The sequence below is a fragment of the Octopus bimaculoides genome, chromosome 4, assembly GCF_046866305.1.
Source record: "Octopus bimaculoides isolate indiv1 chromosome 4, ASM4686630v1, whole genome shotgun sequence".
Lineage (NCBI taxonomy): Eukaryota > Metazoa > Mollusca > Cephalopoda > Octopoda > Octopodidae > Octopus > Octopus bimaculoides.
Genome location: NC_142931.1, coordinates 109846114 through 109865580, shown reverse-complemented (window position 1 = coordinate 109865580; position 19467 = coordinate 109846114). Strand labels below are relative to the sequence as shown.

Sequence of the window (19467 nt, the reverse complement as noted above, 5' to 3'; positions counted from 1 at the left end):
GTGAAGAATGGAGTTAGTCTTATGTCTATTCCATGGTTTATCATTGTTTCACTAATGTTGTGTGAAACTAATGTTTCTTTCTACTGAACAAATTTTCCTTCCATTACATTCTGGTAGCCACTGTTTTCAGGACTGCTGCTTGAAGTAATTTTCTGGATTTCAAAATCCTTTGTAACTTATGTATGCCACCCTTCTGCACAGTTTCCATCTATCAGATTCACTCACATGGCATTGGTTGGCCATAGACTATAGTTATCTAGATAGAGGCATAATGACTGTGAGTGTTACACTATAATCCTTGACTTTAATGATTATAATGGAATCCTTAGTAAAATGCCTATCTCTGTTTGCTTCAGTTTGCTTGGATGCCAAACTGGAATTCATTTCTTCTTCACAGTTAAATGTTAAGCTATAGTAGAACATTTATACTGTATGTTTTCTGTGTCAGCATGGACACATTGTGAAATAATGAAACCAAGAAAGAGGAAGCTAAACTGACCATTTTGAAAAATGTCTAACTCCATGGAGTATTGGCTCTTTCTTACTGTACAATGACCCAATTGCTAATATTTTTGGGGAAATGCATAAACAAATCTTTTCTTTTGTACATATGTCTGATCTCAGCTCATGCACTTTGTTATTAGGTACAAATATTTGATGGCTTTCTCCTGAATTTAATGAAGCAATTTCTTCTTTTTTATAGATTGATGTTCTTGAAGGACCATTTCAGAATGGACTGGATAAAAACGTGGGAGCAATCAACCAAGGTGTTGGTGAGCTCAATTTTGAAGAAGATGAGGAAGAACAGTTTTATATGAAGGACTTACCAAAGCATGCTTGCGCGTGAGTATTCGTCTTTTTATCTTAAACTGTTTAATTTCCTTAGTTGCTTATTACTCTTCCTTGAATACTTAAGTGGTCCTGTTTAGTTGAAATTGAGTGTTCCAATCTGTTGCCCAACTCCTGCTAAAATTAGCAGTCACACCACATCCTAATATCTTAACTTTTTGGTTACCATATTTCTATTGAAATACACTGCTTTTTTAAAAATTAATTTTGAAAATAATAATTATTAAAATAACTTCTCTTATGATCAAGCTGGCGTTTAACCCTCTCAATACTAACCTACCTAAAACCACCCTTGGTTCATTTAAATTCCCTGTTTCAAGGTGATCTCAATTAAAACCTACCATCAAAATTTCATGTAAATTCAGATTTCAAACAATTGCTTAATAATGATAGTTATTTTAATATATTCTTCATTATTTTCAAATATAATTAAAAAAAAACAAGTATCATCATCGTTTAACGTCCGCTTTCCATGCTAGCATGGGTTGGACGATTTGACTGAGGACTGGTGAAACCAGATGGCTACACCAGGCTCCAATCTGATATGGCAGAGTTTCTACAGCTGGATGCCCTTCCTAACGCCAATCACTCCGAGAGTGTAGTGGGTGCTTTTACGTGCCACCGGCACGAAGGCCAGTCAGGTGGTACTGGCAACGGCCACGCTCAAAATGGTGTAGTTTATGTGCCACCCACACAAGAACCAGTAGTATGTTTGTTATAAATATAGTAACAAAAGTGTTAAAGCATAAACTAATAAAATTTTTACTGGAAGGCTTTTATTTAAATCACTTTAAGGCAGAAATCTTCTATCATAGAACAAAGGGTTGTTTCAGGCGGATTAGTATCAACAGGGTTAAAAAGGGAAAGTACACCTGGATAATGGGAGTGCAAAGTACATTGCCTGAAAAAGTATTTTGGATGGTCCAGGTTTGAATGTCTTTTACTGTAAGTCAGCAGAATCAGGACTGACAGTGCTAAATAAAAGCAAGTGTATAGTATTGCAGGATTTTACCCAACTCTTCTCCATTCTTGATTATAGAGTTGTTTCCTTTGCTGCTTAACTTTTAAAGTTTTGTATTGCAAGTAACTGTAACTGTTTAGTTTTGAGCCACTTGTAATCTGAATTGAAATGGTGTTGTTCGGGTTTGAAAAATAGGAACTAAACTGTGGCTGTATGGGTTCCAGGTTCACTTTCACTGCTTGACACTTTGGGCAAGTGTCTTTAACAATAGCGCTAGACTGACCATCCCTTTTGAGTGGATTTGCTAGACAAACTGAAAGAAACTCATGTGTGTATGTATATATCTCTTGCAGCTTCTACAAATCATTTTATCTTTTTCCCTCCCCCGTTTCCTTTACTAGATATGAGTCGCTACGCAGATCCCTCAAGAACTTACTCTCTCCTTTCCTTCTCATAGTAATCCCTTCATCTCCTTGCATGAAGTTGACCCCCCCTTGTCTCCCACTACCACCCCAAGTGTTTGTAGTCCTCCTGACTGCATACCAACCTCAATGGGGTAGGTGGCATGAAAAAAAGCATCCAGTCCATGCTGGAAAGTGGTTAGTACTAGAAAAAACATCCAGCTATAGAAACCATGCCAAAGCAGACATTGGAGAATAATCCAATCTTTGAACATGTTAGTTCCAGCCCATTCCAGCCTGGAACATGGTCATTGAATGATGATGATGTGTGTGCACTACTGTCTCTTATCTTGGCACCATGAGGTAGTTGTAATGAGTGTCATCATAATCTAAGCAGTGTCCTTTATTTCCAGTATTTTGCGAAAATGTCTGGTCATGGGAAAATGTTACCTTTCTTGGAAACAGATGACGGTTGGTAACAGGAAAGGCATCCAGCTCTGGAAAATCATCCTCAACAAATTCTGTCAAGCTCATGTGAGCATGGAAAAGTGGATATTAAAATGATAGTGAAGCACATTTCTGTGCTAGAACCACAGTTTGTTAATTTATCATTTATTAATGATTTAAATAGAGAGAAGTCTTGAACTTAGAGAAAATGAATGATATTTCTATGTCATCTCTATACACCTGTGATCTTAGTGATATTGGGACTAATTGGTTTTTTTGGCAGCTGTGGTGTGATCATGTAGTTGATCTTTGCATCAGTGTTTCCATTAGTGATATAGACCAGACAAATCCTTTGAACATAGAATGAAAGCCTGTTGAGTATTTTCTCCAACTTTTTCCTGAAGAAATGTTTGTCAGATTGAACAATGGGGTTACATGGTAAACACTTCAGCAGGGCATCAGAGCAGATAAAGGCATATTTGTGAATCCTTTTTTCTGATGCTAGTTTTGTAGCTTCCAAGTTTCAGAAACTACTGAAACACACATTCAGCTTTTGGACAATAAATCAATAACCAGAAAGTTATAGCTTGCAAGTGTATGTAAAAACACCTACATGTCGTGATCAACTTACCTGTATTCAGCTTATCTGGACAGGTGAAAGTGGTATGACAAGTGAAGGCCACTTTTGCAATTATTACATCATACCAGTAAGTTTCATCCAAATTCAAGCAATTTTATGCTTTTTATGTTTCTTATGCTGAATTAACTGTATTTCATCAAAACCTTGTATTTAACAGGATTGAGATTTATATAGACAAAACACTACAAGATTCTAAAGAGTTGAGACAATTATTGTATAAGAAGAAACAGATATAGAATTTTTTTAAACTATCTCTTCTGTGTTTGAAAAATTTTCAGAATGTTTTTGTAGTTTTAACTAATTCTCAAAGCATCGTTTTAATTTGTGTTACTTCATTTGTTAGAATATTTAGTAAATGCTGTAATCTGTTATCTGTTGCATATTTTTTATTCCTTCTATGTAAGCATTTTAGGAATTTATGATATTTGCAATTGGAACTTCTGTTTCTGGTTCAGTTCCATTGTATGGTACATGGGCAAGCATTTTTTGCTATAACCCCAGGCAGTCCAAACCCTTTGGTAAATGGAAACTGAAGTCTTGTATGTTTATGTGTGTGTCTTATTGTCTCCTTGTCTTGACATGAGATAGTTATAAATGACCATTACCTTCATACAAGTATCCTTTGTTTTCAATCTTTTGTTAAAATATGTCTGGCCATGGGGCAATATTACCTTACTTGGAAACAGGTGAAGTTTATTGACAGGATGGGCATCCAGTTGTCATTCCACAAGCACATGTATCCTTAACATAATTTTTAGGCAGATGCAACATGACAGTGTGTGACAAGGCCTACCTTTTGAATTACAAGTTCACTCCATCTGGCAGCCATCTATACAGGTTCTGTCTACTCAATTTCACTTGCAAGGCATTGGTCACCCCAACACAGTGGAGTCAAACCTCTGGCTTTGTGGTTGAAGCAGACTAAACCATTCTACCAAACTGCATCTGCTATGTGTGTATTATTACACATTATAATCATAGCATAATGCTTTGCATCAAAATCTGAAAAGGATAATTTATATTATCTCTAACATATGTTTTATTTGAATATTTTGTTAATGTATTTTTTAGCACTACGCTCAAAAATGATCTTAGTTTTTGCCTGCTACAGTTATCTTTAAAAATAATTTTAGTTTTGTATTTAGTCATTATAAAATGCAATCTTCACCTCTGGCTAGGTGTTGGCTGCATATTTATTACTGTGTTGAGAAAAGTAAACCAGTTTAATATTAAATTAATGTGAAATTTGCTAAAAATTCCTCAAATGGTATTTAACCCTTTCATTACTATATTTCCAACTAAAATACATTCTATGTTTCAGTTAAATGCTAAAATAATCCTGAATTTTGACAAGTTTCATAAATTAAAAAAAAAAATTATTGACATGTAAATAGTTTTTGGAACACATCGTAACAAAAGTTTTCTTAAAAAATCTGTTACATAATTTTTCCCTCAAAGTGAATCTAATTACAGGTATATACAATTTACCTGTAATACAGTTAAATTTAGCAAAATGTAAAGTAATTTAAACAGGCATGGCTGTGTAGTTAAGAAATTCGATTTGCAACCACATGATTTCAGGTACTGCCCCACTGTGGTACCTTGGGCATCTTCTACAGCCCCTAGACTAACCAATGCCTTGTGAGTGAATTTGACAGTTTGAAACTGTGTGTGTGTATGTGTGTGTATCAGTGCCCCTTTCCCCAGACAGCTGGTGTTGGTTTGTATATGTACCTATTACTTAGCAGTTGGACAACAGAGAATGATAGAATAAATTGCAGACTTTATAAAAAAAATAATAAAAAGTACTGAAACTGACTTGCTTGACTGGAAAACTGTTCAGATAGTGCCCTAGCATGGCCACAGTCCAGAAAATGAGTTATATGCTAATACTCAGCTGGATATGCAACAGAATTTTAGTATAGAAGAATTATTTGTTATTGAATGTGTATGAAACGATGTACCATAAAAGTAAAATAGAACAAAAAAAAAAGCAAACAAACTGGAATCTATGTTGAAAGAAAACAAATGAAATAGTTTCATACAACAGCAATAACAAAATGAAATATTCACACAAACAAACACACAATGATTCACAAATATAAATAAATGAAAATTTGTCACAAGTACATTAAGATAAGTCGCACATTAAACAAAACCAAGTTAGATTTTAAAAAGTTTTATAAAATCAAATTTTATATGTGTGGCAAGGACTGAGACTGATCTTTCAAATATTGGGCCTCACAGAGGCAATGGCCAAGACCTTTGGCATTATATTGTGCTTGAGAAGAAGACCCATCAAGCTAAGTAAAATGGCACCTGTGCCGGTGGTACATAAAAGCACCTTTTGAGTGTTGGGCCTCACGGAGGCAAGGACTGAAACCATTTGGTATTATTCTAGGCTTCGAGCGTTGGACCTCACAGAGGCAATGACCAAGTCCATTTGGCATTATGCTGTGCTTGAAGACCCATCAAGCCAAGTAAAACACTGTCATGGCAGATACTAGTGTCACACAAATGAAACCCGTGCTGATGGCACGTAAAAGCACCCTCGGAGTGGTTGGCATTAGGAAGGGCATCCAGCCGTAGAGACCATGCCAAAACAGACTGGAGTCTGGTGCAGCTTGCTAGCTCTGGTCAAACCGTCCAACCCATTGCCAACATGAATAACACATTAAATGATGGTGTGTGTGTAATGGCTTTATTTGGAAGAGACATCAAAAGTAACAATGAAATTTGAATGATGATGATGATGATGATGCAGAGAAACTGAGTGAAGAACAATTACGAAGATAGCCATTTATTTAGTTGATTTTAATGTCATTACAATATAAGATTAAAATGTTGTCACATCATTTGTTTGTGTACACATGTTACGCAGTAAAATACTCTCTAGTTTCATGTTTTTTGGGGGGTTTTTTTGCATGTGCGAGTTAGAATCATTGTAACAACATCATGATCAACTAAATATATGACCATCTTCATAACTAATTGTTCTTCGCTCAGTTATTTCTGTGATGCATCATCCATTCAAACTGTGTTTCTTTCAACTTCTTCCAAAATAATTCCTATTACGCACACACACACACAAATTAATGTTCCTGTGGTAGAAACTTGTAAAGCATCCCATTCTACATAATTCAACATTGTAGACTGCGAAATTGGGAAGTTTTGGTTAACCATTCAATGAGAGCTTTCTTTTCAGATGTTGGCATTCCTGGCCCTTTTTTTTTTCCTCCCCCTAACCATCACCACCTTCATTTGCACCACTACTTCTGCTCAGAACTGTAGATAGTCACATTGCTTTTGAGCTCCTCCTTATTTAATATATTGTAAACACACATTGACAGTACTCATATATATATATATATATATATATATATATATATATATATAACATTACCAAACCAGTTATTGCCGTAACTTGTTTTCTTGTCTACCAACTAGATAATAGCACAATATTTGAGTTATCTGATCTATAACTATCCAAGCAGCTGTTATAATTCAGGTTCGCAAATGGTGTGCTATTTTCAGCCACATATGGTTTGAGCACAAGTTGATAGAAAATTAACTTGCCTCTTATTTCTGTATGCAGTTACTAACAAATTTCTGCCATTGAATTATTTCACACACACACACACACACACACACCCTCCTCAATATGGCATTTTTTAATTTCAACAGCTTTTAAATCCACCATAAATTTGACTGAACTGAAAAACTGATCAGAAAATAACATGGCTCTAGTTACAGTATGGCAGAAATATTTTCCAGACCACATCGTTTTTAGGTCATGCTGACTTAAATTGCCTTTTTTCCTTGTATTTTCCCCACACAACTTCCAAATTTTGGTCCCCCATTTTCCAGGTTTGCCTTGCTTATGGTGTTGGAAACATACTTGGCCCTTCTGGCCAATCATGCTGTCATCAGTTCATAGTCATTTCCTTGGTATCTAATACCTTTTATATGTACTTTGGACATTGTCAAAGGGGGTTCTTATTTTAAAGAAAGGAAATTCTTTTTTTGCTAAATAGGGGTTTTATCAACTTACACAACCTTATTTTAAACCTCTTTCATACTTGAATTCTTGTTATGATGTCTACAATAATGTTTGACATTCCAAATTGATTCCCTATTCAAATGGTAGTAAGTTCACTGTCATTGTCAATATAGATTTTTTAATTTTTTTTATAGACTTTCAAGAAATTAGCTGCACCACTAGTTGACATTTCTGTGCTTAAAAGATAAATAGAAACAGAATCTAGTTGGTTTTGCAAAGATTGTGTGAAAATTTAATGCAGTTGAGTTAGGAAAAGCAGTTTTTAAAATAATTAATCGATATTTCTCTAGGTACTGTGGAATTCATGATCCTGCCTGTGTTGTGTACTGCAATACCACAAAGAAATGGTTTTGTAATGGACGAGGCAACACCTCTGGAAGGTATGTTCAGTTTTTTTTTTTTTTTTTTTTTGCTTGATATTTCTACAATAACGTTACAAAATAATCTCCATCTTAATTTGGTTTCTAACGCTGTTTGCGAACATTTTATGTCAAAAATAGATTTTCTTTTAAAAGTTAATTGCTTCATTTAGTCTTTGTTCAGTTTTATATGGTCGAATAATGGCTGTCATTAAAGATGTCATTAAAAACAAAATGTAAAACAAGCCAACTTATGTCAGATTTTTTTTTTAATTAATTCTGATCAGTGTTTGATATTATTATTTGGGTTGTTTTATTGCATGTTGAAATAAATATTTCTTAAATTATGCTTATTGGTCTGATATTTTCATTCTTTCTTCAGCCATATTATAAATCACCTTGTGCGGGCTAAAGCCAAAGAGGTAACCCTACATAAAGATGGCCCTCTTGGAGAAACAGTCCTGGAATGTTACAATTGTGGCTGCCGAAATGTTTTTCTGCTTGGCTTCATCCCAGCCAAAGCCGATTCTGTTGTGGTGCTACTCTGTCGTCAGCCCTGTGCTACTTTGAGCAGTTTAAAGGACATGAATTGGTCAGTTTAACAACTTACTTATATTCATTTAGTCTCAAAGTTGAATTTTATTTCCCATTTCTTTAAGTTTTAGGAAGTCCTGCATTAGTAAATGTTATGTCACAATTTTGATAGGTGTCAAATATTTCATTTTTCTAGCTATTTAATGTTTTTACCATTATGTGGAAGTAATGAGATTAAGTTATGCCTTGTTAATTATGTCCTTATTGTTTCACTTTCTAATTTTACACACACACACACACACACACACACACACACACACACACACACACACAGAGTATCTCACAGAAGTATGTAGTATATTATACATGCAAACATTATACAAATTTGGAACTCAATGAACATTTTCAAAGATATAAACGAAATATTAATTTTCAAACATTACAAAAATATGTACACCCTAAAGGAAATTTGCTATATTCAATATTTTATCCACCTTTTTCATTAAATTCAGATGTTGCTGATAATTTTAATTCTGATAAACTATTTCTCCTGGTATTTTTGCACCGGTCATAGTTACTGCATCTGCAGGAATTCTGATTTGTGTACTGTGGTGAAAATCTTCATTGTGATTAAAATGGCATCAAAAGGAAAAGAATTGTCTGAAGATTTGAAAATTATTTTTAATTTGCACAAGAATGGTTTAGGATACATGTTAATTAGCAAATGAATACATATTAACATAAACACAGTTGCCAAAATAATTCAGAAGTATAAAGCTACTGGACGGCTAAGCAATAAACATTGTCCAAGTTGTCCTATTTTAACTGTGCGTGATATTCGCCACATCCAATGTTGCGTGATGGATGACAAGCATTGTACTGCTTCATCTTTGGCCCAAGAAGTGTCTTCTGTTAGTGGGAAGAGTGTATCCGCCCAAACAGTTCACCAAAGTTTGAACCAGTGTGGTCTTCATGGATGAGTTCCTCATAGGAAGCCTCTCCTCACTACCAGGCATAAATCAAGTCATCTTTTACAAAAACGTATGTAAGGGGAAAGAGTTTTGGAATGAAATTCTTTTTTCTGACGAGATTAAAATCAATTTGTTTGGGTCAGATGATATTAAACAAGTATGGTGACCAGACGAAGATAATAGTGACAAATGCACCGTGCCTACTGTGAAACATGGCAGCGGAAGTGTTATGCTTTGGTGATGCAGGAGTGTTGCTGGTATGGGAGGACTCACATTTATTGAGAGAACAATGGATTCAAGGCTTTATTGTGACATATTGCAAAAAACAATGTTGAAAAGCATCAAGGAACTAGGAAGACATTACATGGTAATGACCCTTAAAAGGTAAGGGTATTGCCTTGGCCTACCATGTCACCTGATCTAAACCCAGTAGAATATCTGTGGAGTGTTTTGAAAAGGAAGGTTGAGAAGAAAAAATCCTACAATATAACACAGTTGAAAGACATCATTCAGGATAAATGGAGGTTGATTTCATCGGTTATATGCGGAAATTTAGTCGACTCTATGCCCACAAGTCTTAATGCAGTCATTGAAAGCAAGGGTGGTTGCACCAAATATTGAATATAGCAAATAATAGATTAGGGTTAACATATCTTTGTATCGTTTGAAAATTAATATTTCATTCATTCATATCCTTGAAAATGTTTTTGTGTTCCAAATTTGTATAATGTTTGCATGTATAATATATTCTATTCAGTATAAATTTCATTTGATTTCCTTCAATATTATCAGATTAATGACTGTTTTACTGAAATTTTTTAGGGGTCTACATACTTCTGTGAGACACTGTATGTGTGTATATATATATATATCTTTAAAAAAACCAGTTCTCGTCTGATCATCAAAGTTAGTCTAGTTAGCACTTAGATGAATGATTGCTTGAGAAACCTAGGCTTTGTATGCAAAACCTTTAGTTATGCGCAGGCATGGCTGTGTGTTTTAAGTTTGCTTCTCAACTAGATGGTTTCAGGTTCAGTCCCACTGCAAGGCACTATAACCAAGTGTCTTCTATAGCCTTGGGCCAACCAAAGCCTTGTGGGTGATTTGGTTGATGGAAATTGAAGGAAGCCTCTGTGTGTGTGTGTGTGTGTTTTACTGTCTCTTTGCTTTGATATTGTGTGATAGCTGTAAATGAACATCATTGTCATACAAGCTGTCCTTTGTTTTCAACCTTTTGTGAAAATGTGTTTTAGAAAGAGGTGAGCGTTAGCAGCAGGAAGAGCATCCAGCCATAGAAACTTTGCCACAACAAATTTAGTCTGACTCATGCAAACTTAGAAAAGTGAATGTTAGAACAACTATGACTTTTATAGATTTTATTCTCTCTCTCTCTCTCTTTCTCTCTCTCTCTCTCTCTCTCTCTCTCTCTCTCTCTCTCTCTGTGTATGTATGTATACACACACACACACACATACACACAAATATATATATACACATATATATGTATACACATACATACAAGTCCAATTCTAAATTGGAGTTATAATTTGGATGCTGTTACTGTGAAGAATGAATGCCGGTGAATTTCCAGAGTCTGACTATAAACATCATTCAGTATTTAGCTTTCTCTATCAGATTTTACTGGGGTTGACTTCTTTCTTGCTTCTAGTGTTGATGAAATATGGGCTAGTCAAGAATTGGTATTTATTCAATTAACTGCAGCACTTCTCTGCAAACTTGTAGATTTGAGCCACTACAAATAGTTGATATTAATGATTGGTAGGGTATTGAATTGGCATAACCAGCACTGTCTTAACTTATATAGCCCTTATACCTACATAGTTTCATCCTCTGTTCTAAGTTAAATCACTTTACAGTTTATCTTTCCAGAATCTATAAAATATGTACCATAATATATATTTAGGTTACTTTTATGGTGTACCAATTTAAGAAATTATCAAAGAACATTATTTCTTTTGTGCAGGGATCCAAGTCAGTGGCAGCCCCTCATCCAAGATCGACAATTTCTCTCTTGGCTTGTAAAAGTTCCATCGGACCAAGAACAATTGAGAGCTCGTCAGATATCTGCCCAGCAAATTAATAAACTGGAAGAGCTCTGGAAGGTATTGTCTTATATTATCTATATGATTTTGCAATTCAGTTTTTTTTTTATTGTTGTTTTTTCTTTCCTTAGAGAACTGTTTCTTAAAGTTTTCGTCTTCGAATTTTAACTATGAGAATGCAAGTTTATATTTGATTAAATTTAACTATATTGAAAATATGGCCAAGAAATTTTATTTCTGTTGGTTTTCAGTAATAGCTCAGTGATATTCTGTATCGTTTAATGAATAACTATTATTGTTTGGAATACAGTTTTATTAAGTAACATCCACTATAAATTATTTGAAATTAGATTCAAATCTTTTTCAGTATATTTTATCATTAACCTCTTCTATTAACATATTCCTGTTAAAAATATAAACTTTGTTTCAATTAGTTTTGAGGGATAAAAAATTAAGAATTTAAATATCTGTATTATTATTAAGCTGGTGTTTAGAACATACATTAACATGGAATTTTGATGGGAGTTCTTAATCTAGTTCACTTCAAAGTATGTTTTATAGAATTGAGGGTGGTTTTGTGAGGTGGGTAGATATGAAAAGAATTAACTGATTGAGAAAGTCAAATGATACATAAGTTATTCATGTATACTTCCTGTGAGTAGATGTATGTGTATTATAAAATTGTGACACTTTTTCAAGACTTCGAGTCTTTTTTTTTTCCACTGTTAGTAGAATACACTCTTTACAGGTGTAAATAACAAAAAAAAGAAAATTTGTGAAATACCTTTATCATTATTAAGTTAGTGTTTAGAACATAAATTAATATGGAAAGTTTTAATTTAGATCACTTTAAAACTGGAATTTTGTACCATTGAACCAGAGGTGATTTCAGGCAGGTTGGTATCAAAAGGGTTAAAATGAGAAGTTTTGTAACATTGAATCAGGGTATTAAGAGCTGCTTGTTACTTATATCTGAGCTACTGTTACACTGTGTGTGTGGGGGGGAGGCATTGAGACAGCGAATGTTTCAGCAATAACATGTAATTCTTTCATTGTAAAAGTAAAAAAAAAAAAAAATCATTATGTAATAGAGGAAAATTTTTGATTGAGTTTTGTAATTGTGGAAGAATTTAGTTGTTTCCCTCGTTAAAATATTTATACCAGTTTCTGTTGTGAAAATGGTTATATTGAATTTATGATCTTATTAGGAAAATCCTGAGGCTAAACTGGAAGATTTGGAAAAACCTGGAGTCGATGAAGAACCTCAGCAAGTTCTTTTACGGTAATTCAGTTTATTTCTATTGAATACCAATAGGATTGTAGCAAGCCATTGAACTCCATTTTGTTGGAAAGGAGAGTGTTATAAATTTTGCTGGTCGTACATATCTACATGTTTATAAAGTGAAAACTAAGAAGGTTCAGGCAAAATACTATTCAAATTTTATTGCTTAACATCAGCTAACTCCCTTAACTGATGCAGTGAAAATTCATGAGCAGTGTTAGAAATGTTGACACTGCTGGAATTTTATGTATGTATATGTATTGTTTTTGTATACCTCTGTTGTGACTTGCCTAGCACCTGCAAGCCTTTCTTTACTCTTTTGCTATTTTTTGTTCATTTAAGACCAATGTCTATTATGTTATTTTCCTTCTTGCATCAAAAACACCTGTTGTTGTGGGGTTTTGGGATTGAAAGGAATTAATATATTTTTTCTTTTCTTTGTCCTAGTCACTCAGACTTAGCTGTATTTTGTGTGTTCTGAGTTGTCCCTGTCTCTTACACTTATCTATATATTTGCATGTCAAGTGTGTCTGTCTGATCTTTGGTGTTTGTCTCTGTCCCACTGCTTAAATATTTTTCCTCTTGTCTTCTTTGTCTCGTCTTCATTGGATCAATCCTTAACCTTATACATAGGTGTTGATACAGCTAGGGATATTGCAATCCTGTCCTTAACTTCAAAACTGAAAATTCTGTTTAGACAGCTGATGAAAGGAAAGGAAAATTGCACATTTTTTTCTATCTGTTATTGTTTTCTCGTTTTGTGCTTATTTCTCTTATTTACACATTGGCACAAACTGCTCCACGTCCACCACCAGTGTGTGTGTGTATATTGTGTAAATTTTATGTCGCAACAAAAATCCTCCTAGATTTACTATTCTTGATAAACATAGGTGTGGCATGTAAAAAGCACCTTTTGAGTGTTGAGCCGTACAGAGGCAATGTGGCTGATACCAGTGTTGCATAACTAGCACCTGTACTGGTGGCATGTAAAAAACACCTGTCAAGCATCAGGCCACATGGAGGCAATGACAAATTACCAAGACTTTTGGCAATATGTCAAGTATGGCATATTTCCAAAGGTCTGTGTGTGTAAAATCTAGTGTCCTATGGTACATGTGAAAGAAAAATATTCTTCCTTAACAAGATAAATCACAATTAGTCTTAACATATTTTTCATGAGCTTAACAAATGCTCATATATGTATGTCTGTGTATATGTGTGTGTGTATATATATATATATATATATATATATATACACACACACACACATACACGCACTATATGCATACACACATACACATATTACCATAATGCCAATTACATCAATGGAATGGAATAGTGAGATATAGGGGTAAGAGCAGAATGGGGTAAACAGAAGACAAATGGTGTCTAATTACATTTGAGATGAGTGTGTATGTCTGAATACACATACACACAAATAGTGTCTTAGCAGAAAAAAACTTCCATATGTTTTTCTGCTGAACTCTGCCTTTAGCCAAGTTAGGAAGGTGGTAACACTGTCTTCTCATGGATGTTTAAAATTTTTTTTTTTTTTTTGTCAGGGTTTGGACCAATACACAGTGTCTGCTGTTGAAACATCCTCATTTAATGTCCGTTGTCCAGGTTGGCATGGGTTGAACAGTTTGACCAGAGCTGGTAAGCTAAAGGGGCTGCACCAGACTTCAGTTTGATTTGGCATGGTTTCTACGGCTGGGTGCCCTTCCTAGCGCCAACCACTCCGAGAGTATAATGGGTGCTTTTGCATGCCACCAGCACAGGTGCCAGTTGCGTGACACCAGTATCAGTCATGGCAAATACTGGTGTCATGCAACTGGCACCTGTGTTGGTGGCATGCAAAAGCATCCATTACATCCAGCTGTAGAAATCCTGCCAAATCAGACTGGAATTTGGTGCAGACCCCTTAGCTTACCAGCCCTGGTCAAACTGTTCAACCTATGCCAGCATGGACAACAGACATTAAATGATGATGATGATTCAACAGCAGACAGTGTGTATTGGTTCAAACCCTGACAAAAAAAAAACTTTAAAACATCCTTGGGAAGACAGTGTTATCACCTGCCTAAAGGCAGTTCAGCAGAAAGACATATGGAAGTTTTTTTTTACACAAATCTCAAATGTAAATACTCCATTTGTCTTCTGTTTACTCCATTCTACTCTTACCCCTGTATCCCATCATTCCATTGATGTAGGTAATTGGCATTATGGCAATGTGTATGTGCATATATATATATATGTGCATATATATATATATATATATATACATACATACATACATCCAACTGTAGAAACTCTGCCAAATCAGATTGGAGCCTGGTGTCACCTCCTGGTCCACCAGTCCTCAGTCAAATCATCCAATCCATGCTAGCATGGAAAGCGGACATTAAACGACGATGATGATATATATATATATATACATATGATCATTTGTCAAGCATTTTTAATGGAAAGTGTCTTAAGACTAATTGTGATTTATTTTGTTGATGAATATTTCTCTTTTACTAAGTGTGTGTGTGTGTGTGCATGTATAAAAATCTAGTGTTCTATGGTACATGTGAATGAGATTGATGTTTTCAGAAATGTATAAACTTGGTTTGAGAGTGACAGTTAAAGTAAACCTAATATGTTTTAATTTCTCTTTTCTTAGTTACGACGATGCCTATCAGTATCAGAATATATTTGGTCCTTTGGTCAAGCTGGAAGCTGATTATGACAAGAAACTGAAAGAATCTCAGACTCAGGATAATATCGTTGTCCGTTGGGATGTTGGCCTTAATAAGAAGAGAATTGCCTACTTCCGCCTTCCAAAAGCTAATGAAGAGATGAAGCTGATGCATGGTGATGAACTGCGGCTGCGTTACCTGGGAGAATTGCACAAGCCTTGGTCTGGTGTTGGACATGTTATTAAGATTCCTGATAATTATAGCGACGAGGTTGCCATTGAACTGAAAAGTAATGCTGGTGTGCCAGTGGAGTGTACACTCAACTTTGTTGTGGATTTTGTCTGGAAATCTACTTCCTTTGACAGGTTAGTTTATTTGTTTGTTTTGGTAATCCTTAAGGTGTGGTGGATATCTTAGGTATTTGAAATGATGCAGTAAGCTAATACTATATGCTGTTGCTAAACCCATCATTGGGTGCTGGTTCAGAAATATTTTTCATCACGTCTAAAGCACCCAGCACAGGTTGGCGTTAGTAAGGGCATCCAGCTGCAGAAGCCAAGTCTAATCAGACTGGATCCTGGTGCAACTTGCCATCTCTGGCTAAACCATCCAGCCCATTCCAGCATGGAAAAACAGATGTTAATAAATGACGATGTATGTCCACAAGACATTTTACAATGAAAGTTTTTGTCATTGGTTTCTGTTAGGCACAGATATGGCCATGGTAGGTGCAGGTGTAGCTGTGTGGTTAAGAAGCTTGTTTCCCAGCCATGTGGTGTCAGGTTGAATCCCACTGTACAGCATCTTGGGCAAGTGTTTTCTATAGCCCTGGTCCAACTGAAGCCTTTTGAGTGGATTTTGTTAGATGGAACATGAAATATGGATGTATGCATTTGTGTGTAGCCTTGTTTTGACATGGTATGGTGGTAAATATGACCTTCATACAAGTGAACAACATTGCTTGTATGACCAGGCATGTGATAAACATGTCTGGTCATAGGGAAATATTACCTTGCTTTGAAACAGATAAGGGTTGGTGACAGGAAGGGCATCTGGTCATAGAAGCGATTCCTCAACAAATCTTGTTTGGACCATGCAAGCATGGAAAAGTGGTCATTAAAATGATGACAATGATGCTCTTTTTATGTCTTGAGTAGGCTTTTTAAAACAAAATCCTGTTTCCTGACTTAACCCTGAACAGTGTTTCCTATGAGTAGTGCATTTTTTTTTTCGTCAGTTTGATACTCCTCTCATTGTCAAAGCCCCAATGAAGTAATTTTTAAAAAAAACTTATTATTCAGTATTTATAAATATAGAGAAAAAAGCAAACCTAAAACATTAATTTTTTAATTTAAATTTATTTTGAATTTTAGAATGCAAGCTGCTTTGAAGACATTTGCTGTTGACGAGACATCTGTATGGGGATACATTTACCACAAACTCCTTGGGCATGAAGTAGAAGATGCAGTCATCAAATGTCAGCTACCTAAAAGATTCACAGCAGCTGGACTCCCAGAACTCAACCATTCCCAAGTCTATGCTGTCAAAACTGTACTTCAGCGACCACTCAGCCTTATTCAAGTAAGTTTTCACTTAAATTTTTCTTTTGATTGAGGTGATCAAAATCACAAACCAATGTTTTTATTTATTCTTTTGTTGTTGTTCATTTCTTTTTCCTTCTCTAATGTGTTGGAAACTTTGTTTTTAATCGATTTCATTGTAATTAGAGGAATTTGCAGGAATTAAGTTTGTTGACCATATAGTTTGGGAAAATTCAAAGATGAATCTCCTAACATCTCTAGTACTAATCTCTTTAACCTTAGCAATCTATAAATGCATCATCCCCTTTTCCTTTAACCTTTGTTCTTCATTTATATTACTCACTCCATCACTTGTTCCACATAACTAACCATTCCTCACTTTCCCCATAGTGTTGCAACCTCTACCCACCACTCTTCTCTTATCCCTACCCATTTCTACTCTAGTACATTGAGAATCCATCTGGACACTTCTTTACCACTGTTTTATCTTTCTTCCTAGCTCCACCCAGGTTACTTCTACCCTTTCTTCTACAATGTGAGTAGCCATGTAGCTCCTCTACAGTAAGTAACCTGTTCTGTTTTGGGCCCCTTCTATCATACTTTAATCCCTCATCTGCTAACATAAAAAGCCTCCTTCCTCAACTGTAGCACCTACGCTTTGTTGAAGTGGATCTAAATCTAACAAACTACTTAATGACAGAAGTATGATGTAGTCCTCAGACCTGTGGAATCCTGTCGAACCATCCAACCCATGCCAGCATGAAAGATGGATGTTTAAAGATTATGATGAGGATTTAGTAAATAGGTTAGCTTTGTAGAGATGGGCTTCTACTCCCAGCTGGAACCATTTCTCATCAATAGCCCCTTGGCTCACATCACCATTCCTTCTCCAAGATTATTTTGAAGCCTACCAATGATTACATGATGTCTTTTAGGTTATTTGATTGAGCTTCTCTTTAATAATACTAATCTTTTGTTGTAACTGTTCTTACAAATTTCATTATCCAGGGCCCTCCAGGAACTGGTAAAACTGTGACTTCAGCAACTATTGTATATCACTTGGTTAAGCAAGGTAATGGGCCCGTACTGGTGTGTGCACCATCAAATATTGCTGTTGACCAACTGACCGAGAAGATACACAAAACTGGTTTAAAGGTTTGTACATTTTCAAGAATAATTTCATATATATATTTTTATTGCTTCCACTTCAATATTTATCTAAGGAGAATGCAGTCTGTTATGGATGGATATAAAATGAAAATCTTTTAATGTGACTGAGACCTTTGGCAATATGCTGTGCTTGAGAAGACCTACCAAGCCAAGTAAAGCTGTAATCATGGCTGATGATGGTGTCATGTAAAAAGCATCCTAGCAGAGTTAAGTGACTGACACCTTTAGCAATATTCCATGCTTGAGAAAACTCAAGCCAAGTGAAATCGTAGTTGTGGCTGATGCCAGTGTCACATAATTGGCACCTGTACTGGTATCATGTAAAAAGCAGCCATTACACTCTTGGAGTGGTTGGTATTAGGAAAAGCATCCAGCTGTAGAAACTGCCAAATCAAATTGAGACCTGATGTCCAACTGTTTAAAATCTGCCTTGGTAAACACCATCTGACCCATGGAGAAGTGGATGTTAAAACGATGTTATCCTTGTAATTGTTGAAAGTTATTATAGACTCTGATTGTAATAATATTCAACTTAGATCAATTTACTATATTGAATATTAATGAAGATAGGGAAACTTGTGCCAATTATAAAAGTTTACATATTTGCTTTTCCCCCTTTTCTCATATAGATTAACCCTTTTGGTATCAACCCTTCTGGAACCATCTTTGCTTTTACAATATAAATTTCCAGTTTTAAAGTGATCTGAATTAAAACTATTTATCCAAATTGCAGGCTAATTTATGTTCTAAAACACCAACTTAAAAATAATAGTTATTTTACTAAATTCTTCGTTATTTTTAAAATCAATTGAAATAAACATGGTGTATTTCAACAGGTAAATGGTAATAACAAAAGGGTCAACAAAAGAATTCTGCATATTCAAAAAATATGCGAAGTTTTAATTCACATGTATCAGAATATTGAAATCAAACATGATCATTTATATGCACACACACTCCTATACAACTTTAAGAAATGATATATTATTTAGTTTGAAGTCAGTCATGGATAAGCAGACCTTCAAACAAGGCATTCTATCCATGATGGAATGTAGGGTTACATTATCTGTGTTCTTCCTTTAAAACCATAGGGTGTGATTTGGGGGACATCTGGCTGTTATTTTTAGTAGATCATTTGCTACATGGGGGCTTCTGTGTTAGTTTGTTTTAGGAATTGTGATTTTGTATTGTGCTGTATGTTGTGTGGACATATATGTTGTAGTGAAAATGGTACACTTCTTCCCACATGACAAAGTGGTATGTTTTTTGGAAGGTTTAGGCTGTTGCACTAAAACAAAAGTGAAGATCATTGTAAAAGAAAAGCAACACCTGTTTTTCGGCCCAACTGGAATGTGGCGTTGGATCAGGTCAATAAAGAGCTAGAAAGTCTAGCTATAATTGAAAAAGTCAACCATTCAGACTAGGCAGCTTTGATGGTTTATGTAAAGAAAAAATGTAATAAACTAAGAGTGTGTGGGGACTTTTCAAATGGATTAAATGACTGTTTA

The 19467-nt window shown here is 35.1% G+C and overlaps 1 protein-coding gene across 1 annotated transcript in view; it reads left to right on the top strand.

Moving 5' to 3' along the window:
* Nucleotides 1-19467, top strand: part of LOC106870284 (regulator of nonsense transcripts 1) — a 74664-nt gene that overhangs the window by 32388 nt on the left and 22809 nt on the right. The window contains exons 2-9 of the mRNA XM_052967354.2: nt 704-843; nt 7649-7738; nt 8100-8309; nt 11207-11345; nt 12494-12567; nt 15233-15613; nt 16622-16829; nt 17798-17944. Coding sequence (XP_052823314.1) covers nt 704-843; nt 7649-7738; nt 8100-8309; nt 11207-11345; nt 12494-12567; nt 15233-15613; nt 16622-16829; nt 17798-17944 — 1389 coding nt within the window. The remainder of the gene's footprint in view (nt 1-703; nt 844-7648; nt 7739-8099; nt 8310-11206; nt 11346-12493; nt 12568-15232; nt 15614-16621; nt 16830-17797; nt 17945-19467) is intronic.